The following is a 25,067-nucleotide window of genomic DNA, read 5'->3' on the forward strand; positions in this document are numbered from 1 at the left end:
TCTTTGCAATTTACATTACATCAGCTGACTCAGCCCGGAAACAAAAGGAGACCAACATCGGCAACACATTCGAGTGTTTCCGGAAACATTCGGATTACCGCTCCCATTTGGTCTGTATTAGCTTCTTTTGCTTGATAAACATATAATATATACCGCGTGTGCGTTCAGTCACCGAATCTCATTGAGACGAAAACTATTACGTTTGGCATTTCAAAAGAAATAATAAAGCGTAGGGGAAGTCCATCCCAGTGTATATTAGGTCACCTCGTCCAAACAAACGAGTGCATACAGTACACACGAAGAACTTGCAGGAACCACGGTAGACCATTTAGAGATCAACATGTTTACAAAAACACGTTGTTTTTACCTTTTCATAAATGGCTACTATTAGCGCTTTCCATTTCGGGATGTTTTGATACAGGATGCAGACAGACAGATTGTTTATTTGAGTCTCACCTCACAAAAATAATTACATAGATACATATAAAAGGACATATAAGTTAGCCACCCGTTAAGTGTTACGAGAGCCTTAAAATATATCACTGTATGTACAGCATAAATGTATTGGTGTAAAAGGGGTATGAAAATATACTACCCGTAACTAGCCATATAAAATATTTTTTCTTCGTTGGAGAATTAAATAACAGGTTTCGGCTGTAAAATATACATGATATTTAAAAAGTACCATAAGTTTATCAGTATTGCATAACTCTAGAAAGATGTATTGTAGGTGTTCAGTAAAAACTTCACAAGACGAATTAATCCGGATTAAAACAATCTGGATTACCAAACATTAGGGTATTGGGGAAGAGAGGGGAGGTTACTGAAGTTTCCAACTGCAACAGTTCAGAAGGTAAATTTTGTCGAAAACTCCATTTAACTGTAATTACATATATATCCAGTAAACTGCGTTTATAACGAACACGCTTATTACGAACTGACGGATATAACGAACTGTTTTTTGGTCCCGGCCATTTGCTGTATATAGGGTGTTTATGTGCCCATAACGAACCACGGTTATAACGAACTAAAATTAGAAGTCATCACAAACGTTTATTTTTGACAGACACACTCCTGTCTTCTTTCCTGGTCGTTTTCACCTTTACAATACGGGGGCACGGGTGGCCCAGCCGTCTAGGGCGCCGCGATTCGCTGTGCAGAGTTGCGTCCCTTGGGTACGCAAGAAACCTATGATTGTGGGTTCGAATCCCGGTTCGCCCCTATTATGTTTCTAGGTTTGTCAGCACCATACCCGTGCTCGTGGGTTTCACCGAAGTGGTAAACGTCTGAGACCTGCATCACTTCGGGCTTTCCTCCCACATTACGGTGACACGCCGTGATATAACTGGAATACTGTTAAAAGCGGCGTTAAACCCAACTCACTCACTCACCTTTACAATACAACATGTTCTCTCGTTTGTCATGGTACTCATAGTCCTTACGGTAACTTATTAATACATCAACACTTTGGGCGGAATATTTGAACTATTACACATAATTTGATCCGCTGCAGAGAAGTGTTTGCGCACTGCATTTCATTCATTCATAAATCTCCAACCATTCCATGATCAATAGACCGCCTCCGTGGTCGACCGCCCGGAGATACCAAAAGACGTTAAAAGATGGCACTTGGTGTTACCCTGTTGTTACCCTGTGTGATTAAAACAAGGACTGGTCGGCTCGTTGTCAGTATACTGTGTCTGAGTGGGGTATTCATGTTAAACTGCGGTATGGTATCTCAGTGAGCTAGCAGTGGGCAGTGAGCTAGCAGTCGGCATTAGACTAGTACAAGCAGCTACACACACATACATACGCACACACACACACACACACACACACACACACACACACACACACACACACACACACACACACACACACACATACACGCAGACACGTGCATGCACGTCGCTATATACGTGCACTAATCTTGGACGTTAAACCCAATTTCACCTCACCTCTGAACATGTATCCATTTTTGGCTGAGATATCAATATATCAATCTAATCATTGCCTTTGCATGGATCGTGTATGCTTACAAACAACTGAAACACAGATTTAGATATCGACAGACTGTAAACATACAATCCAAGGCTGCTTCCCGCATTACCGTCAAACTCATTGAAGTGGACGATTCGATTGCCTGTGGAATGGATTTTCTCCTTTCACAAGTAAGTTACTGCATGGCAGATACATGTGCATATAATTTAGGTCAGACCACGTCATACGATGTGTACTTCTACTTAGATATTTACTAATAAACAAAGAAAATGGACCCATTGCTCTTCACAGTCTCAGTGTGTCAAGCCTGGTATCTATTGGCTGCTCCCTGGTCCGTTCACAATGCAAACACGTTCGAATATCATTACAGCCATAATTAAATCTGCCCCGCACAGGGCGCCGAGATCAACGCCAACATGACATTTGCCCCACACAGGACGCCCAAGGTCAACGCCAACATGAAATCTGCCCCACACAGGACGCCCAAGATCAACGCAAACATGACATTTGCCCCACACAGGTCGCCCAAGGTCAACGCCAACATGAAATCTGCCCCGCACAGGACGCCCAAGATCAACGCAAACATGACATTTGCCCCACACAGGTCGCCCAAGGTCAACGCCAACATGAAATCTGCCCAACACAGGTCGCCCAAGATCAACGCCAACATAAAATCTGCCCCGCACAGGACGCCCAAGATCAACGCAAACATGACATTTGCCCCACACAGTTCGCCCAAGTTCAACGCCGACTTGAAATCTGCCCCACACAGGTCGCCCAAGATCAACGCCGACATGAAATCTGCCCCACACAGGACGCCCAAGATCAACGCCAACATGAAATCTGCCCCACACAGGTCGCCCAAGATCAACGCCAACATGAAATCTGCCCCACACAGGACGCCCAAGATCAACGCCAACATGAAATCTGCCCCACACAGGTCGCCCAAGATCAACGCCAACATGAAATCTGCCCCACACAGGTAGCCCAAGATCAACGCCAACATGAAATCTGCCCTACACAGGACGCCCAAGATCAACGCCAACATGAAATCTGCCCCACAGAGGACGCCCAAGGTCAACGCCGACATGACATTTGCCCCACACAGGTCGCCCAAGATCAACGCCGACATGAAATCTGCCCAACACAGGACGCCCAAGGTCAACGCCAACATGAAATCTGCCCCACACAGGACGCCCAAGGTCAACGCCAACATGAAATCTGCCCCACACAGGACGCCCAAGGTCAACGCCAACATGACATTTGCCCCACACAGGACGCCCAAGGTCAACGCCAACATGAAATCTGCCCCACACAGGACGCCCAAGGTCAACGCCGACATGAAATCTGCCCCGCACAGGACGCCCAAGGTCAACGCCAACATGAAATCTGCCCCACACAGGACGCCCAAGGTCAACGCCGACATGAAATCTGCCCCGCACAGGACGCCCAAGGTCAACGCCGACATGAAATCTGCCCCACACAGGACGCCCCAGGTCAACGCCGACATGAAATCTGCCCCGCACAGGACGCCCAAGGTCAACGCAAACATGAAATCTGCCCCACACAGGACGCCCAAGGTCAACGCCGACATGACATCTGCCCCACACAGGACGCCCAAGGTCAACGCCAACATGAAATCTGCCCCGCACAGGACGCCCAAGGTCAACGCCGACATGAAATCTGCCCCGCACAGGACGCCCAAGGTCAACGCCGACATGAAATCTGCCCCACACAGGAGGCCGAAGGTCAACGCCGACATGAAATCATGTAATCCTCCTTGGGAGAAGGTGTCAAGTCATCAAGATGACGTAAAAAACCGGCTAGCACAAAGTCATCCGACGTCTGCGACGTCAAACGTAGTTTCCGAACTCTGCAACAGATCAAGGCTGCTCAAACAAGGTCACATCATGTCCATTTGATGTGGAGGACGAACAAGGTCCAAACCAGTGACATGGTCGTTGCTCATCAGACTTCTGTTTGTGTTGACACATACTTTAGATTTGCGTTTCGCTAAGTTAATATTGAAACTCTACATCAACAACGTCAAAATATCCATGTCGAAAGTCTTTGGTTTGGTAACGTTTGAGTTAAGTTTAGTTTTTGTTTAACATAGGGACAGTGAGGATAAATTATTTGTTAAGGTCAAGTGTTTGGGAATGACCAAACACAATCATACACACATCTCTAATTTGTCTGCTTGTGGTTGCATAATTTCGAGGATTATTTGCTCATTGACCTTGTAAAAAACAGAAACGAAACATTATTTGGGAATAAGGTGTGAAAGTTTTGTAACACGTTTTGACACACGCGTAGTGGATGAAACTCTTCTCAATCATATTTGACGACCATTGACATGATTTCCAAGGTTCGAAGGTATTTAAATGTTAATTTGACTCACGACATCTATACAATCCATCATCATCATCATCATTATTATTATTATTATTATTATTATTATTATTATTATCAGCATGTACTTCAGGCTCGTAAGTTATTATCTAACTGATAATTCCCCAAATCACCCGCGGTCAGATTTGCTAGAATTGGAGAACACGTCCAGTACACGTAGGGCCAGCCGTTGATGACGCCTTGCCTACTTGAACACGCCAGCTGACGGTGACTGGATACGTTTCATTTAAAAGTCAATATTTCAACATCAAATCATCCTGCTGCTAGCACATTTAGTTAAAAATGTTTCATGTAAAGCCACACTTCTAACGAGGATGACGTTACCAAACTTAAAGTCTCTAAAGGTCCTTTTAACTTTGATGACCACACTTGTAGTCACCTCTGTTTTGTTTATGTCTATTGAAGTGCATCTTTCGCAAGCGTCGATTAATTCCTCTGTAAAGACGAAGCTAATCCACAGCCACCAAACGTTGCCGTTGGATGATTATAAAACATACACGTCTGGAAAGTTGGCAAGGCATTATTTCCTTAACCAGGATTTGATCCGAAGCTTCAACGTCAGTGTAAATGGAAGCGACGTTATTGTGTTTTTGCGCATACAGAAAACCGGAAGTACTACATTTGCGAGACATATGCAGGAACACTTCAATGTCTCGCCTTGGTGTCAGTGCAATCAATTCTTATCCAAACAGTGTGATTGTTATGAAAAATGGAAGTCCAACGTCCTCTTTCAAAGGACAATAACCGACTGGCCCTGTGGACTTCACGCAGACTGGACTTACCTTCACGAATGTGCAGAAGGGGAAATGAACGAGAGACACGGCCAAGAAATAAAGCAAAGGTATGAGTCGTGGACGTTGCATATCATTATGCCATTTTTACATATATTTTGGTTAATACAACTATTGATTGGTGAACAGAACACATACTGAGACCCATTCTGAATCTAAGTTATAAATACAATGTGTGCTTCTATGTTTACACTATGCTGTTTGTTTATGTGATACAGAAAACTACGGTTATAACGAACTCAAAGGGAACGCTAATTTTAGTTCGTTATAACCGTAGTTCGTTATAAGCATATGTACAGGATATATATAGCAAATGGCAGGGACCAAAAAATAAGTTCGTAACATCCGTCAGTTCGTTATAAACGTGTTCGTAGTGTACTGTAGATAACTTTTGCATCGTACGTTGTACATTAGTTTTCAAACATGCCTCTCACATCCAACCGTATAGTTTTAGAGAGCTTAACGTTTCAAGCAAAGTTACAAGTAAGGTAAAATCTCAATGTTCAAGATATTTATCTTCGATGTGTATCTCGAAAGGATGAGCAGTGGGGTCCTTTTGAAGACATAGTATTGACTCGTGATGACCAATTGCAAGGAAAACCGTCAGATATTAGCTCAATGTGTAAACCTATTCTTGGTGTTCTTAGCCATGCTTTTGATGGAATAATACTGAATTCAACATAAACCCCATTCGTTCACTCGCCAGCTCTAAACAAGCGTATGTTTGTGAACGACTTGATAATGTACGTGTATTATGTCTTTTTGTACGCGTATCAAGGTGAGTGGTTAAGTAAATCTGGCAGAGTGTCCGGTGAGGGTTGAAAAACATAATTATATCAAATGTCTTTCCGATTGCGCTCGTCAAATCTACATCATCATCAATACACACACGCACGCACGCACGCACGCACGCACTCACACACACACACACACACACACACACACATACATACATACATACATACATACATACATACATACAAACACATAAATGCGTATACATACCCACAACAGACATTGCTCTACATTATCATGTGGTATTCATTGTTCTGTGTTTATGGTGCATGTGAGTTTGTACTTAAGGTCGATTTACGATAACATGACAATGCTGAAAATGTTTCAGGCATTTGTACGTTACCATGGTGAGAGACCCTCTTCGAAGGTTCGTGAGCGAATGGGAACACGTGGTCAGAGGAGCATCATGGAAAGGTGTTAAACGTATTTGCAATGGTCATGCTGCCACAAAAGCGGAACTTCCTCGATGTTTTCGCAGGAACTGGATAAACGTCACCCTTCACGACTTCATTGACTGTTCAACAAATCTCGGAATAAACAGACAAACCCGGATGTTAGCAAACCTGAGCATTGTTGGTTGTTACAATACTTCCGCTTCCGGTCTCACGTACGATGAAAGGCACTATCTCATGCTGGCAAGTGCAAAAGACAACTTACGGAACATGGCGTTCTTTGGTTTGACAGGTCATCAGGAATTATCACAGATCTTGTTTGAGAAAACCTTCAACTTGAATTTCATCACAAAATTCAAGGATACTCCACCCAGTAAAACATGGAGTGGCAAGGCAATTCTTTCGAATGTGTATCGCAACAAAATACTTCATATAAACAGGTTTGATGTCATGCTGTATCAGTATGCCAAGGACTTGTTTTTCCAAAGATTACAAATGCTGGCTGAGAGAACAAAGGATTCCTCACTTCGAAAATTGATTAACACGAGAATAGAAACGTCTAAATGAGTCAATGTTGATTTCATTTCGGTTTGACAGGTCACCAAGACGTATCACAGATCTTGTTTGAGAATACCTTCAACTTGAATTTCACATTTAAGGATGTTCCAACCAGTGGCACATGGAGTGGCAGGTCCATTGTGTCCATTGTGCAACGTGTTAAAATACTTTTTATAAACAGGTTTGACGTCATGCTGTATCAGTATGCCAAGGACTTGTTTTTCCAAAGATTACAAATGCTGGCTGAGAGAACAAAGGATTTCTCACTTCGGAACTTTATTCTCATGAGACTAGTTAATAATGCTAAGTAATTTAAGGCGAAGCAACATTGACCACATCATTGGTGTCATACGAACATTTGTATTGGCGTCGTATCAGTTTTTAGGCATGGCTAATACACATGAATTATGTCAGTAGTTGTTTCTGTGAATGGACAATTACAATTTCAATGAAACACTCAATTTTGTGTTAATGGGAATTGACACGAAAGCTCACAAGTCGGCATGAACAATTTTGCAAAAGATCAACTATCAACGTTTGTTGTGTCGAGTTACAAATCGACTTTTACCATCATCCTAGTGTTGTGCAAATAAATTAGCTTGGCTGGTTTCTGAACAATATTGCCATTGATTACTGATCAGGTAATGCATTGCTAGTGAAAATTTAATTAAACGTGTATGTTTGCTTTAATTTTCATTACAAAACGTAATCAAAATAACCTATGATATTTTGTCTGTTTGCTTCCTGTTATATCGGACCGCCTCCAGGGTCGAGCGGTAGAGCGTCCGCCCGGAGAGCGGCAGGTTCGGGGTTCGATCCCCGGTCGCGTTAACAAAAGACGTTAAAAGATGGTATTTGTTGTTACCCTGTCTGGCGCTCGGCTTTAAGGGGCTAAAACAAGGACTGGTCGGCTTGGTGTCAGTATAATGTGTCTGAGTGGGGTATTCATGTTAAACTGCGGCATGGTATGTCAATGAGCTAGCACTATAAATCGGCATCAGTCCGGACTAGTACAAGCAGCCACACACATAACACACGTGCATGCACGTCGCTATATAACTGCAATAATCTTGGACGCGACTTTAAGCCCCATTTCACCTCACCTGACCTCCTATCATCATAATGACCCCACACACCCCCATCCCCCCACCCACCCCCACCCGTGTCAACAGCTATTCACTGTATGCCAACGTTTGTTGTCAATATAATAAAACAAACATGTAGACTGTCAGACTAATTTGGATTTTTAAAATTTTTATTATTACTTTCAATAGTCGGGAATTACAACAGTCGTAATTCGTGGAGAAGTATTCATGTGGATGCGAACTATGTATATATATTGAGGAAATACATTTTTGGTGACCAACGAGTTCAACACCAGTGACCAACGGGTTCAACACCAGTTTCCAACGGGTTCAACACCAGTGACCAACGAGTTCAACACCAGTGACCAACGGGTTCAACACCAGTGACCAACGAGATCAACACCAGTGTCCAACGGGTTCAACACCAATGACCAACGAGTTCAACACCAGTGTCCAACGGGTTCAACACTAGTGACCAACGGGTTCAACACCAGTGACCAACGGGGTGGACAAGGTTTGTGTGTTATGTGGCACATGCGTGTAAGGGGAATACACTCCTATGCGGTGGTGTATATAGATAATTAGATTAGCCAATAATGTTTCCGAACAATACATGTCATTTCATTTGGAATTCAAGTTGCATTCTGTGAGTCTCTGGCTCATTTATAAAGTATCAATACCACAAGTCCCCTAAATATACATATTGTACTCATTTAACATGGTTCTACACTACCCCACTTAAACTTCATGCAGTAACGATCGACCGAATTTGCAGGACATGTGATTAATGGTAAGTGCAAGAGAGCATGCCTTGTATAATGTGTTCAGAACATTGCCTTGACCTGGATTTAAGATTTCAGATCCTTATAGTCGAAGAACCTAATGGAAATTATAGAACAAGCGTGGGCCACGTTGCACACGGCTCTGACGTGCGTGGCGGATGTGTTTCACACCTGTGAGAAACAGGATGCGCACGGGTTGCGTCACGCGTGGCCCAGTCGTGTGAAGGGGGATGAACTCCTCCGCATTTTATCTGTGAGTAAGTGAGTGAGTATGGTTTTACGCCGCTTTTAGCAATATTCCAGCAATATCACGGCGGGCGACACCAGAAATGGGCTTCACACATTGTACCCATGTCGGGAATCGAACCCGGTCTTCGGCGTGACGAGCGAACGCTTAAACCACTGGGCTACCCGACCGCCCCACTTTATACCTGTGAAGATCTACGTTACAATTGGTCATGAGCAACTAACGGGATCCGGTGGTCAGGTCCGTTGACAAGTTTCTCACGTAACCAACACAGCAAAGACAGATAGATCAATGCTCATAATATCAATCACTTGATTGATGGAATATTGACTAGGGAGTCGTTAAATAGCAACAAAACCAACCAGAGCATTAAGTCAAGCCAGCAATCCCCTTATGTAAAGAGTTTCTCTGACAAGAAGGAACGGTTGCACACACACTGTGGAGACTGCAATTATAATTAACAACTAAGTACTCTGAATCCTTCAATATGTGCGATCACAGTCAGTAATATTATACATTATTACGACACTTGATATAAGCCGAGAGAGAACATATCTTTCTTTGACAAACTTTAGATTATTCGGTACAATCTATAATGCATAAACGTCGATCTTTGAATCAGCCGTTTGTGTTAATGTAATCCTGTTGCAACAAAAGTACCAAGCATGAATCTAAATTGGCTGGAGCTGATAACACGTGTTTTTGAATGAGTGAGAGAGACAGTCACAAAAAGCAGAAACTGCACACTTCCTGAAACTTCCTGAAGTAATCCATACGACCAGCCGTTGATGGTTTGCGGATATTTGGAAGAGAAAGGACAACGTGATAATGAAAGAGAATGATCTAGGTTTGACGACATGATTTGTCTGACTCGTGAAGATCCGGGGTACAATAGGTCTTCAGCAACCCATGCTTGCTGTAAAAGGCGACTATGCATGTCGTAAAAAGCGACTAACGGGATCGGGTGGTCAGGCAGGCATCGATTCCAATTGCGTTGATCGATTCTCATGATATCAATCACTGAATTGTCTGGTCCAGACTCGATGGTTTACAGACCACCGTCATATAGCTGGAATATTGCTGAGTGCAGCGTTAAACAACAAAGCAACCAATCATGACATGTCTCAGCGTTCATGGCCTCCCCCGGCGTGTAGACGACCTAAGCCAAGGAAGAACACAATCACTTACATCACAAGAATTGGATCAGGACTCACAGTATAAGAAATCTAGAGGTGAGAATCATAAGACTGATATCACAGTGAACTTGCTGCCAGATACATCATTTCAGACTCAGCGAAAACAATACACTCTAAGCAGAATCGTTGGTTCGAACAACAAATTATTCAGAAAATAGACGAAAATGTCATGTAGATAAGAGAGGTAAAGACATGGATAACCAAACAGAGCACTTCAGCGACCCGATCGATGAGGTCAAAGACAGACATTTAGCTGTTTATGACAATGTGAACAAACAAGTGCTTGATATGCGAACCTATGTGAACAACAAAGAGGGAGATCTTGTTAGACTCAACATGTGTTATGTTAGGCGACTGAAACATTGAAAATGAGAGGAACAATGTTTTAGCTGTTGTGACAGATGGTCTAAAGCTAAAGAGGTTGATATTGTCAGAGTGGAGAGAAAACCGGCTGATTACCCTCGTTATCCTGGTGTTTTCAGAGCTGACTGTCACACTGACGATAAAACTCATGAAATCGTTTGTTTGTTAGTTTAACGCCGCACTCAATATTCTAGCTATATGACGGCGTTCTGTTAATAATCGAGTATAGATCAGACTATTCAGTGATTGACATCATGAGCATCGATCCACGCAATTAGGATTCAATGGCATGCATCAACCAAATCAGCGAGCCTGACCCTCCGATCCCGTTAGTCTCCTCTTACGTCAAGCATGGTGGCCTTTTACGGCAAGCATGGGTTGCTAAAGACCTACCCCGAATCTTCACGAAACTCAAAATCTCAAGGAACTTCAAGTATTTATTGTAACTGACAAACCGTTTCAACGAAGCCTATATGAGACGAATTTAAGAACAAGTGCTAACGCAGTTTGTGAAGGGAGACTGAGAGTGAGAGGTTCACGCTTGACGCTGACCCTAGGTTGGTCGATATGTGGAGAATCGAGGTCAGACTGAAAGACACAACATCAACACTGTCAGAAACGACAATGCTCTTGCAGAGGGCGGAACCTGTGAAATGCAAGTGACGGAAGAATGACCAGAGACGAGGTGAGGAGTGGATTTCTGCTGACAGAATTGAACAGAAGAGAAAAAGCAAATGTAGCCTGTGGGTTTTGGTGGGTCGCAGGATTGTCACTAGCCGAATTGGACAATTGTATAAAACCCTGTGAAACAATACAACCCGCCAGTTAATTGTAGCCTTGATTAACTGAACTGAATATGATTATCATAAATTATGTTTGTCTATGTTCTCGCTCATATATACTGCAAAGTTATAGGTCATCCCTCCATCACGTCCCTTCATCCACCCATTCTTCCTTCGCATCACCCCATAGATCCATCCCATTTGTAACATCGCTCTCTTTCATCGCATCTTTTCCCGATCTCACCATCGCTTAGCACTTCAGTTCCATTTCAGCACATCGTCCTTTCACAACATTGCATTGCATCATCTAACAATCTCACCATCTCACTATTGTATTGCATCATCTCACAATCTCACAATCTCACCATTGCTCCATAGTATTGCATCATCTCACAATTTCACATCTCACCATCACGCTATTGTATTGCATCATCTCACAATCTCACCACTGCTCCATAGTATTGCATCATCTCACAATCTTACATCTCACCATAACGCTATTATATTGCATCATCTCACTACCTCACCATCTCATCATCGCACCATTGTATTGCATCATCTCACAATCTCACCATCTCACTATTGTATTGCATCATCTCACAATCTCACCATCTCACCACAGCGCCGTTGTATTGCATCATCTCACAATCTCACCATCGCGCCATTGTATTGCATCATCTCACAATCTCACATCTCCCCATCGGGCCATTGTATGTCATCATCTCACAATCTAACCATCGGTTAGTGCTTGTGTCCCACTGAATCATTGAATTACACCACATCTCACCATAATAAAATCGCATCGCATCATCGATTAGCACTATCACACAATCGTCAAACCACATCATCGCACAATACCGTTGCTTCATTGTGGCATTGCATCGCTCTTCGCTTCCTTGTTTCACTTAACCGCTATGCTTTATTGCATCCTTCATGTGTGTCAATGGCCTTCCTCGACCATCATAGTGTGACTACTGATATGTAATGACGACATTAATATATGTCATTGCGAACTATCTGTGTAAATTTCTACAGATGTTGAAATTTCCTGTAAATCAATCCATATAACAGGTTTTCACACAGGAAACAAAAATATGCTGATCTATTTCGTTTATTGATAGAATAGACAATTTGTGAAATGTTATTTTTTTTCGTTAGTGTTGTATTAACTCATGGATATGACTGTATTTGCGTTGTACGGAGTGGAAAAGCTTTCAAAGTAATTTAGACGCATTGAATTTAGCACATTGATGAGCAGATATGATAGGCAAATTGTGATTGACAGAGCGCTTCAATTGCCATTGGTTTTATAATTTCTAAGCTTTAAACTTTTTTAATAGATAGAGTGCAAACAGTAATAAAATGTTGCAATTATTTGTCGTAAAGGTATAGTAAAATAAAGGCTAAAATGTATTCACGGCTGGATATTCATAATAATTCAAGGGGAAATATCTGTTCCTCGAGTATAAGCTGAACATTTTAAAATAATTTCATCGCCATCATAATTTTGTAAGAGCTCTGCTATTAAAATTTTAATTTACAATTGATAACAACTATTTAGTGATCAGGATTTGCAGGGTCAATACGATTCAAGTACAGCCAAGTAATCACCAAATCCCTGTCTCAAAGACTAACCATAATCCTAAATACAATCAAGGAAAAACTTTCTTTATATTCACAGAATATGTGGATTCTCTAAAACTGGTGTGGTAAGTTCCGGAAACGGCGATATTTCAGACTGTGTCATTCTTCCAAGTTAAACTACTTCACGCAAGCATACACGTATTTTCAATATTTAGTATGTACAATTTCAATGTTTTTTTTCCTACTTCTGTATACTATATCTCTGCACCATGTAGCAACATAGGTAACATTTTACAGTAAAAAAAATAAAATATATATCAGTGCTTCCATTTTAATGTTTGAACATCAACCTTATTACAGGTGCTGGAGCCTTGTTTGCCTGATTAGCTGAAGTAGCACATGCTTGAGTAAATATATTTCTACATGAAACCAAAATTACAAGATGCATGTATTTATTGTATGCAATCACTTCAATATGTTCACCATTAACAGATCACTTTTCATGTTGTGATAAAAGGACTCCACGTCCTTGTCTAACACCACATGCGGTTTCACATAAATAAACTGAAAACGACACAGATAAAGACACAGTCCACCCCAGTCTTTTGTATTCCTCTGAAGTGTTCCACCATAGCCCTGCTCGTTGGTTTCACCGATTTGGTAAACGTCTGAGACCTGCATCACTTCGGGCTTTCCTCCCACATTAAGCTGACACGCCGCGATATAACTGGAAATACTGTTAAAGGCGGCGTTCAACCCAACTCTGAAGTGGTTGTATAGGCCCTCCACCTTTATATGGGCGGAGTTACCTCCACTGTATCTTTCAAATGAAGAGAAATAAAGGTGCAATACTCAACTCGATCTAGGTCTATATTATTTGTGATGTCGTATGTATGTATGTGTGTATGTATGTATGTATGTATGTATGTGTGTGTGTGTGTGTGTGTGTGTGTGTGTGTGTGTGTGTGTGTGTGTGTGTGTATGTGTGTGTGTGTATGTATGTATGTACGTGCGTACGCGTGCGTTAGTGCGTGTGGGAAAACCAGTTCCCGGAAAGGTGGTAAGATAATGACTTTCAGTTGTTGTCATTTTCTGGGATAGTGATAAGATAATGAAATTTAGTTGGATCCGGTTCCTGGAATGGTTCTTATTTTTTTCAAGATTGTTCTTTCGAGGATCCGATTACAGCATGTTACTGTTAGTTCAAACAATATCCATGTACATCAGCGTTGTGTTAATAGCAAGTTAACGTCATACCTGAAACATTTCGATCGCGTATTTTGTCCATCTAAAATCTATTTTGTAGAAATCAAAAGATCAACATGTACTTGAGACTTGAGAATACATGTTCGTATCAAATATAAGAAAATTGAATGAAATCTAAAAACAATATCAAGCATTGGAGTTTGAACAACCTGATTTTCAGGACATACATACATTTAATGTTAATATCTTTTATATCACTTCTATAATAAGTTCTCGTTAATTTAAAAAGGTACTAGTGAGTGATGTGGACTGTAATTAGGCAGGGAAATCAGGATATGTGGGTATACTCAATTATTTAAGGACTGAAGTTGTATTAGTTGACGTTCATCAGATGATGAAGACAGTGCCTTGCTTCATGGTAAATTTGCTCACGTGATCATGAGCTGATGAACGCCAACAAACTCAACTTCAATACTTATATTAACAGATACATAAATCCTAACAAAACAATCCATTAAACATCAAACTTTAATTATCTACGGCGAACTAAATCAACGCGGAGAGTCGTGACGTCGTGATGTCATCCATCCCAAACATTCAAGTTGGAGTGAGATCCCTTGATTTTACAAACGGCAGAAAATGGCGGCTACGGCAATTATATGTCATTCGCTTGAAATAAAAGTTGCACTCAATAAAGCTGGCGTTGGAAAGAAATCAAGACCCGGCTGATGCTGAAAGTTGATATTAACGTTCTGTGAACTTTGGGGATGTGTTTGAGTCATACTACGGCTGCTGATGATTTGGATTACCGCTGGCCAACTACCTCCATGATTTCACTAAAATAAAACTAACAGAAGCAGTCCACATTCGCCGCCACAAGCCATCAATCAACAGAGATTAAGGATATTTCATCCCACCCGCCTACTATGAACTCATCAAGGAATAATCACTTATCCTGTTTATTGGCTTCAAGTCCCTATTGGCTTCCACCTATGTGTTCTCTGTTCATCGTGTTGTGACAGCATTATCAGCCAAACATCTTCAACACCGAAACTGAAAAGTAAATATCTACCACTGGCCTCACCCAGCTTCTGCATTAAACGATAGCACTGTCTAGGATATCTATTTTCATCCATACAATGTTGTTATTGCCGCTAATACTGACTCAATATTCGCCATGTCACTAGGGTTGCTGCTTGTCAAACGAAGTTGTCGTCCAGGTCTTTAGCAAAACCCGTGTATAAATATCTTCGGGTTCAGAACAAATGAATCAAACACTTACCTACCAAACTACTCCAAACTTTACTTAAACTATACAACCTAGTCTACCTAAACGGACAGGTCCCATCCTCATGGAAGGAAGCTCTAGTAATCCCAATACCTAAACCAAATAAACCAGCAGATCAGGCAAACTCCTATAGGCCCATCTCCTTAACCTCAAATCTCTGCAAAATAATGGAACTTATGACTAAAAATAGGCTACAGCACTACCTAGACCAAAACAACATCATAAATCCTGACCAAAGCGGCTTCACTCCTGGCCGATCAACTCTCGATAACCTTGCCCGACTAGAACAGGATATAAAAACAGGACAGCTAAACAAGCAATATACCATAGGCATATTCCTCGACTTCTCTAAAGCTTTCGATATGGTATGGCACCACGGGCTAATACAAAAACTAAAAAAAATAGGACTAAAAGGTCAAATAATAAACTTCATCCAAGATTTCCTAAACAATCGCAAAATTACCGTGGGTATAGACCATACACTATCGGACCAGTGTCCCCTAGAAAATGGCACTCCCCAGGGCAGCATCCTCAGCCCAACCCTCTTCAATATAATGATAAATGATCTATTCGAGGGCTTATCCCCTAAACTTAACACTTCAAAATTCGCGGATGACGGAGCCCTATGGATCCGCACTAAAAGCATTAAAATGGCAGAAAACTTAATCCAAAAATCTCTAAATAAAATACAACAATGGGCAGACAAATGGGGCTTCTCCCTTAACTCAGATAAAACAACAGGAGTAGTATTCAAACATAAAAACATGAAACCTGCCTACCCAATCCTCCAGCTAAACAACCAAACAATCAAATTCCAAAAACAAACAAAATTCTTAGGACTTATTTTCGATCAACACCTCACCTGGGAGTCTCACGTCCAAAACCTAAAAACTAGATGCAGCAAAGACCTTAACACATTAAGATGTCTCACCGGCTCTAACTGGGGAGCATCCAAAGATACCCTCCTCTCACTATATACAACACTAATTAGATCAAAACTAGACTACGGCTGTGCCATATACAATACCCTAAACAACTCTCTTTCTAAAAAACTTGACTCAATACAATATCAGGCTCTCAAACTAATTACACGCACCCAACATGGCACCTCCTACACCTCACTTCAGGCCCTTACAGGAGAAATGCCACTAAATCTACGCAGGGAACATCTAAGCCTTAATTTCTGGGCCGCGTCCCAAACAAACCCTCTCATCCAAAACCTAATTAACCAAAACATTAGCCCAAGAAACCAAGCTCTAGCTCGCAAACACCCCCTACTCACCCCAATATCCCAAAGAATAACTAACTACCTCAATGAACACCAAACTCAAAATCTTAAACAAAACTGCAAAAAATCAAATATCTTCACCCCTAAACTCAAAATACCCCAAATAGACACAACGCTAGCTAACCAAATAAATAAACAAACCGACCCAAACATAGCTAAAACCACCACACTTGCATACATACACGAAAATTGGCCAAATTGGTGTCACATATACACTGACGGATCTTCAGACCCGATCTCCAACCACACAGGCTTCGGAGTCCATACTACACAACCAGTTATATCCACACAATCTTACCGACTCCCTAACAACCAATTTATATTCACGGCCGAACTTATGGGCATGGCCTCAGCCCTGCATAACCAACAATCTAAAACCAACAAAAAAATCCTAATTCTCACTGACTCCCTTAGTGGACTACAAGCCCTCCAAAACAAAAATACCAAAAAACGACCTAAATTAATAAACCAAATACTTAAAAGCTCCAACGACCTAACAAAAGCAGGCAAACAAATAACCTTCTTGTGGATCCCCGCCCACGTAGGAATTTACGGCAACAAAAGCGCCGATAAAGCAGCTAAATTATCTCTCAAAATACCAGAAATAAGCCTAAACCTACCCATCTCAAAATCAGAAATTAAAAGTGTAAACAAACAAAAAATAACCAAAAAATGGCATAATCAGTATCAAAACTCAAATAGCCAAATCAAAAAAGTGCTCAGAAAACCACTAGCCAAACCTAAAACCCTACACCCCTCTAAAGAAAATTGACAGATTAATTACAAAACTCCAAACAGGACACACTAACCTAAATAACCACCTAAAACAACTTAAAAGACACACCACAGGCAACTGCCCCCACTGCAAACAACCGGAAACCACAGAACACGCACTCATTCACTGCACCCACTATCAAACACACAGAACCACACTACAAACCACCCTCAATCTAAATAAGGTTCCTACTCTAGATGAAATACTAAACCCTCAAAATAAACTAGAAAACTTCAAGGGCCTAGGCGTATTCCTAATCAAAACAGACCTAATTAAGCGCATCTAAAAATTAATTAATCTACCAATCCAAAATCCAATAAACATACAAACACCCACCTCACCCGGCTCCCTTAGTTCCCTCCTCCACCCACCTCGGCAGTTATTCCAAATTTAAAAATTTCAAAAAATCAATATAAGCAACCCCTAAAAGCCCCCTCTTGGGTTGCACACACCACTTTCACCCTTCTCGGAATACACTAAATGGTCCGGCCAGGCCCGTGTGCGAAATACGCTGTAGTCGGAAAGCGCACGTTAAATCTTTTATATCAGTCAGTCAACAAATGAATTAGGACTTCCTAAACATTCGTAAAATAACCGTGGGTATAGACCAAACACTATCGGACCAATGTCCCCTAGAAAATGGCACTCCCCAGGGCAGTATCCTCAGCCCCACCCTCTTCAATATAATGATAAACGATCTATTCGAGGGCCTATCCTCTAAAGTAAACACATCGAAATTCGCGGATGATGGAGCCCTCTGGATCCGCATTAAAAGCATTAAAATGGCCCAAAATTTACTCCAAAAATCTCTTAATAAAATACAACAATGGGCTGACAAATTGGGCTTCTCCCTTAACTCAGAAAAAACAGCAGGAATAGTATTCAAACATAAAAACATGAAACCCGCCTCCCCAATCCTCCAGCTAAACAACCAAACGATCAAATTTCAAAAACAAACCTAATTCTTAGGACTTATTTTCGATGAACATCTCACCGGGGATGCTCACATCCCAAATCTAACAACTAAATGCAGTAAAGACCTAAACACCCTAAGATGCCTAACTGGCTCTAACTTGGGAGCCTCCAAAGATACCCTCCTCTCTCTCTACATATCACTAATTAGATCAAAACTAGACTACGGCTGCGCCATATACAACACCCTAAACAACTCTCTATCATCCAAAACTTAATAAACCAAAATATCAGCCCAAAAAAAACAAGCTCTAGCTCGTAAACACCCCTTACTTTACTCAATATCCCAAAGAATAACAAACTACCTCAATGAACACCAAATTAAAAATCTTAAACAAAACTGCAAACAATCAAATATCTTCACCTCTAAACTTAAAATACCCAAAATAGACACAACACTAACTAGCCAAATAAATAAACAAACCGACCCAAACATAGCTAAAACCACCACACTAGCATACATACACGAAAATTGGCCAAATTGGTGTCACATTTACACGGACGGATCTTCAGATCCGACCTCCAAACACACAGGTTTCGGAGTCCATACCACACTACCAACTAAACCCACACAATCCTTCCGACTCCCAAACAACCAATCAATATTCACGGCCGAACTAATGGGCATGGCCTCAGCCCTCCATAATCAAGAATCCAAACAACACAAAAAAATCCTAACACGTACCGACTCCCTAAGTGGACTGCAAGCCCTCCAAAACAAAAATACCAAAAACTGACCTAAATTAATAAATCAAATACTTAAAAGCTCCAACGACCTAATTAAGGCAGGCAAACAAATAACCTTCTTGTGGAAACTGCCCACGTAGGAATATACGGTAATGAAAACGCCGATAAAACAGCTAAACTATCCCTCAAAATCCCAGAAATAAGCTTAAACTTACCAATCTCAAAATCAGAAATTAAAAGCGTAAACAAGCAAAAAATCACAAAAAAATGGCATAACCTTTATCTAAACTCAAATAGCCAAATCAAAAAAGTACTCAGCAAACCACTAACCAAACCAAAAATTCTCCATCCATCAAAAAAAATCGACACAGTAATGACTAAACTCCAAACAGGACACACCAACTTAAATAACCATCTAAACTTTTTTAAAAAACATACTACAGGTAACTGCCCACACTGCAAACAACTAGAAACCCCAGAAGACGCACTCATCCACTGCACTCACTACCTAACACATCGAACCGCATTACAAACCACCCTCAATCTAAACAAGGCTCTCACTCTAGAAGCAATACTAAACCCACAAAATAAACTAGAAAACTTCAAGGTCTTAGGCGTATTCTTAATCAAAACGGAACTAATAAAACGCATCTAAAAACACTATAATCTACCAAATCAAAATTACATAAACAAACAAACATCCACCATACCCAGCTCCCTTAGTTCTCCTCCCCAACCCCATCGGCACCTATTCCAAATCTCAAAATTCCAAAATTCTATATAAGCAGCCCCTAAAGCCCCCTCTTGGGTTGCACACACCACTTTCGCCCCTTTCGGAAACACATTAAATGGCCTGGCCGGGCCTGTGTGCGAAATACGCATCGATCGGAAAGCGCACGTTAAATCTCCAAAGTAAGTAAGTAAGTAACAAATGAATTGCAGTATGAAGTGTGAACATTGTCAACTTGGTGATTCGTTAAGGACGGCTGATATATTGATTATAACTTCACATCTGTGACACGCTAAGTTTACTCGACAGCTGCCAGAGACAGTTAAGGTCTCACACATACTGTTCGCGAATAAGTCACATAGTAGAAAGCCGTCATCGAAGATGAAGTTATCGAGCTTGAAGAAGTTATCTGCCATTATGGCGTTGATGACAATACTATGTATAGCCACCTGTTCTTTGTTCGTATCTTTTAAAGTGTATCTTTTCCAAGGGTCACGTAAGTCCTATGTGAAGACGTCGACGCAGCAGCCTCACAGCCTGCAAATCTCGCCATATGACGATTACGAAACATACACTTTTGGAAAGCTGACAAGGCATAACTTCTCTGTGCAGGATTTGATCCGAGACGTCAACGTCAGTGTCACTGGAAGCGATGTCATTGTGTTTTTACGCGTACAGAAAACCGGAAGTACTACCTTTGAGAACCATTTGCAGCATGACTTGAATTTGAAAGATTGGTGTCAGTGTAATGCAAGTAAGAACTTATTAAGTCAACGTGATTGTCAGAAGAAATGGAGGTACGATGTTCTCTTCAAATTTAAAGACAACGCGTGGCCATGTCGTCTTCACGCAGACTGGACGTACTTTCACGAATGTGTAGATGGTGTAATGAAGAAATATCGTAGGGGACAAAGTAACCAAAGGTATGAATCGTTAGTCCATTATGACTTATGTTCATTTTGGTGAAGACACACCTAATTGGTCGAGAAATACATCCAAGATGAAAAAAAATTGCTTTAGAACTTGTTTTCCTACATTGCCAGTGCTACATGTACGTGTGATTATACGTTTGCTTACTGTTGGTTGGTTCATTATATGGGCGAGGAGTAGCGACATTTTATCAGGAGAAACGCTAAATTGAACACAAAAGCAGGATCTAGATCCAAATTGGAAACACAGCATCTTCAATACAATCTACTTTGAAAGAAATTAACTCTTTATAGTTCATAGAGGTTTTGAGTAAAGACCAATAAAAACCTGTAAACACAAAATGGCGATTTATGTGATTAATAATTATTTTCTACATATGAATTCTCTTCACAGAGATGGAAGGTTTGTAGCAACTACTTCAAAAGTCAGCATAACGTGGGAGTTAAGTCTTGCAATGTTTAGTTATTGTCCACGTTTCACTATTATCACGGTAAATAACTCAATAATTTTTCAATTTGAAGTTAAGATGATTTTCCATTGGACGAGATGACCGCGAAAGTGACGTTAATGAGTTATAATTTCATACTTTGAGGTTTACACTGTTTCATTCATGCTGATTGGATTAAGGGGTAGTCACGTGATCTGATATTTGGAGTTCACACACCTGTGAACGGACAGAAAAAGTTCACACGATGTGAACAATTTTTTGTGAAATTGATCGTGTGAACTTTTGACGGAACTACTTTCCGGGGTTTCCCCGAATTCTCGATCGTTGTTTACGATCAACTCGATTTTACATTTATCAGCAATATAATTAATTTAGTATTTTTGCCTGCTATTGTAACATTTCAGCGGACTTATAAATAGATAAATGCTTTGGTTCTGGTGATTGTTTTCGGCTAGCTGCTACATTAAACAAAATGGATTGTCCTTTCAATACTAACAACGCAAGTAAAGAAAATTATTTCTGTAAAATTACTGAGGTGAACGAAATTGAATTATTGAGCGATTTTGACTTTGATGCCTTGTTTTCGGAAACGACAGGAATCTAGCAACAGTGAAAACAATGTCGTATCCTGCTCAGATATGGCCGCTGACACAGAGCAAACGCGACTGCTCCTGATCAATCCCAAACTAAAACCCGATTTACTATCGTATCGGGAAAAAATCTAAGATTTTAAGAAAACATAATACATAAACATAAATTTTTAAAAACAAAACAAAAAATCTTGCCTACCTGTTTTACTGATTGGTCATCGGGGACGAGAAAATACCCCTAAACGGAATAAGAAATCTACTATTCCGGCTTCTGAGTTGGCCGACCTTCTCCGTGCATTCTAGGCCGAGAAGCGGCGGGAGAATGTCATGAGGAGAGACGGGGCACAGATCTAGAAATGAAACGGGTATCAGGTCATACAGTAGGTTCATCTCGGGTGACAAGAAACACCAGCTAAGCAAAGTATTTCATCACACTCGACAAATCCCAAACTCCAAATATAACATACCCTGACATTGAAAATTATCACAAAACACACAAGTTTCAGAGCACTCGGTTCAATCCCCACCAGTCCAATCCGCGTCGTCCGAATTGGTTTGCGATTATCCAAACACATGCAACACATTCACAAATCGGTGATATTCCCAATTTGCTCGTGTCATGAGAGGGCTCATGCGTCGGTGTGTTTTCCATAACTGCTCCATAAACGTCATTTTCAACAGCAGTAATTATAATTTTCATCCTCAAGCTCCCATTCGACTCGAAATGCACCTCTTTACAAACTTATGTGACGTCATATATAAATCCGCGCTTGAAGGTTGACCTCGCCTCGGTGCATATGTTTGTTCAACTTCCTGTAACCTATTTTTAAGATTTGATTTATCCCAAATATTGTTTGTAAATTTTTTCAGAGAACGAAATTATGTTGACATATTTCTAGATTATGTTGTATATATTCAAAGAACTATTTTTCTTTGCGTAACTGAGTATGAGTGGGAAACGTATGTGACCGAGAGCCGGCAAATACCGACAAAATAAAATTGTTGCAATGTTCTTCGGCGAAACCAGAGGACTTCAAATTTAACCATACATTGTTACGATATTATTCCAGTTTAACCAGCGCCTTTAAATCGTTCACACTTCAATGAACCTATCCAAACTGACGTTCAATTCTTAAATGAACGACACAATTTGACGTTCATACGGCTTCCACGAGACTGTATTCTTTAAATGAAGTAAACATTGACGAGCTACTTCCACATTCCTGGGGGAACGCCCGGGAACTCCCCGGGAAATACATATAGAAGCGTATTTTCTGATTATTTAGATCCTTTAATCTTGAACTCAGCGTTTCAGCACATTGACAAACCTCAGAGAGTTTGACTGCCTGATCGTTACGACCCATCCTTGTGAACAAAACGAAGAAATGTACATCCAAACTATTGGAATAGTTTATATTTATACGATATTAATGCAATCCTCAAATCGTATTGTGATTACATTGTACCCATTGTGATATTGCTAGAATATTGCTGAATGTGGTTTCATATCCCTGATTGACCAATTAGAAACGAATGTATATCATTTTAGACAGCTTAAGATTTCAAAACGTTGAGGTGAGATGATGGGTTAAACATATTTTCGCATAATTTTTAACGACGTGCATGCACCTGTGGTTGCTTGTGTTAGCCTTGATACCGCACTCAAACCAATTATATATGACAGACGTGTTCATGTATTATTCCATAATGCCGAGTGCCAGGTAGTGTAACAAGTAAGATATTTAATGGCGTTTGGCATGACGCGACCTGTTGATCGAACCCTGTACGTTTTGAACAATGTAGCAAGTAAGGCAATATCGCAATTCATTTTTGGTGATATCTAAACACATTTATGTATGTTTGCATCCTACTGCCCTGGGTAATGATGAGTAAAACATGCACATCACCGTCATTGTTCGTTATCATTTTGTAGTGTGTGTACTGTAGTGTTTTGTATTGGTTTCAGACATTTGTATGTTACCATGGTGAGAGATCCCCTTCAAAGGTTCCTCAGCGAATGGAAACAAGTGAGCGACAGGGCAGCAACATGGATAGGTGTTAAACTTATTTGCAATGGCCATGCTGCCACAGAGGCGGAACTTCCTCCATGCTTTAGCGAGAACTGGTTAAACGTCACACTTGATGGCTTCATGGACTGTGCATCAAATCTTGGAATAAACAGACAAACACGGATGTTAGCCAACCTGAGCATTGTTGGTTGTTACAACACTTCCGTCTCCGGTTTCACGTTCGACGAAAGACACTACCGTATGCTTGCAAGTGCAAAAGAGAACTTACGAAACATGGTTTATTTTGGTTTGACAGGTTATCAAGAATTATCACAGATCTTATTTGAGAATACCTTCAATTTGAATTTTGTTAAAAAATTCAAGGATACTCCACCCAGTAAAACATGGAGTGGCAGAGTCAAATTGCCCAATGCGCAACGTGACAAAATACTTCATTTGAACAGGTTTGATGTCATGCTATACCAGTATGCCAAGGACTTGTTTTTCCAAAGGTTACAAATGTTGGCAGAAAGAACAAAGGATTCCTCACTTCGAAAATTCATTCACACGAAAATAGGGCACATTATCAGTGGTCCGAAAAGGGAGCCAACTCTGCCCGCCTAATCGAAAGTTCGAGGTGGGTCCACCCTCGAAACGAAATTTACTTGTTGCAGGGAATATGTACTACGTCAAAAAACCTGTATTAACAACTACTTCTTTTTCTATTTTGAATGAGTGAAAATGGTTTTACGCCACTTATAGCAATAATCCAGCAATAGCACGGCGGGGGACACCAGAATGGTACCCATGTCAGGAATCGAACCCAGGTCTTTGGCGTGACGAACGAGTGCTTTACCAACTAGGCTACCCGACCGCCCCTTTTATTTTGAAATAAGTTTTGTGACTTCTTTTTGGATCAGAATATGCAAATGAGCAGAAACAACAATTCACTTCAACGAACATCGCAAAAGTGGGACTCATTAATATCCATGATATATTCTTTTTTATGGAACAAGCCCCCAGAGAAGTTGCAGGCAATCATTGATAGCCTTGTCTAATGTCTGAGTTCGATTCAGGTCTAGACATACACTACTGCCTAAAAGTTCATTCAACTAACACGCGTTGAGAATGCGTGTAACACGCATGTGACACGGGT

At 40.9% G+C, this 25,067-nt stretch overlaps 4 protein-coding genes across 4 annotated transcripts; all 4 read left to right on the top strand.

Annotated features, from left to right (window-relative positions):
- Positions 1-2,417: 2,417 nt before the first annotated feature.
- Positions 2,418-2,987, top strand: LOC139473141 (trans-Golgi network integral membrane protein 2-like). The gene has a single exon (XM_071255659.1). The coding sequence runs from the start codon at positions 2,418-2,420 to the stop codon at positions 2,985-2,987; it is 570 nt and encodes a 189-aa protein (XP_071111760.1).
- An 18-nt stretch (positions 2,988-3,005) lies between these two features.
- On the top strand, positions 3,006-3,923 carry LOC139473142 (trans-Golgi network integral membrane protein 2-like). The gene has a single exon (XM_071255661.1). The coding sequence runs from the start codon at positions 3,006-3,008 to the stop codon at positions 3,921-3,923; it is 918 nt and encodes a 305-aa protein (XP_071111762.1).
- An 849-nt stretch (positions 3,924-4,772) lies between these two features.
- Positions 4,773-7,260, top strand: LOC139473143 (heparan-sulfate 6-O-sulfotransferase 3-B-like). Its single transcript, XM_071255662.1, has 3 exons — positions 4,773-5,254; positions 6,328-6,831; positions 7,131-7,260. The coding sequence occupies exons 1-3, from the start codon at positions 4,773-4,775 to the stop codon at positions 7,258-7,260; spliced, it is 1,116 nt and encodes a 371-aa protein (XP_071111763.1).
- A 13,055-nt stretch (positions 7,261-20,315) lies between these two features.
- LOC139473102 (heparan-sulfate 6-O-sulfotransferase 3-B-like) lies at positions 20,316-24,535 on the top strand. The gene is made up of 2 exons (XM_071255625.1): positions 20,316-20,857; positions 23,869-24,535. The coding sequence occupies exons 1-2, from the start codon at positions 20,316-20,318 to the stop codon at positions 24,533-24,535; spliced, it is 1,209 nt and encodes a 402-aa protein (XP_071111726.1).
- Positions 24,536-25,067: the final 532 nt, after the last annotated feature.

The sequence above is a fragment of the Haliotis cracherodii genome, unplaced genomic scaffold (assembly GCF_022045235.1).
Source record: "Haliotis cracherodii isolate W230 unplaced genomic scaffold, xgHalCrac1.p SCAF_27, whole genome shotgun sequence".
NCBI lineage: Eukaryota > Metazoa > Mollusca > Gastropoda > Lepetellida > Haliotidae > Haliotis > Haliotis cracherodii.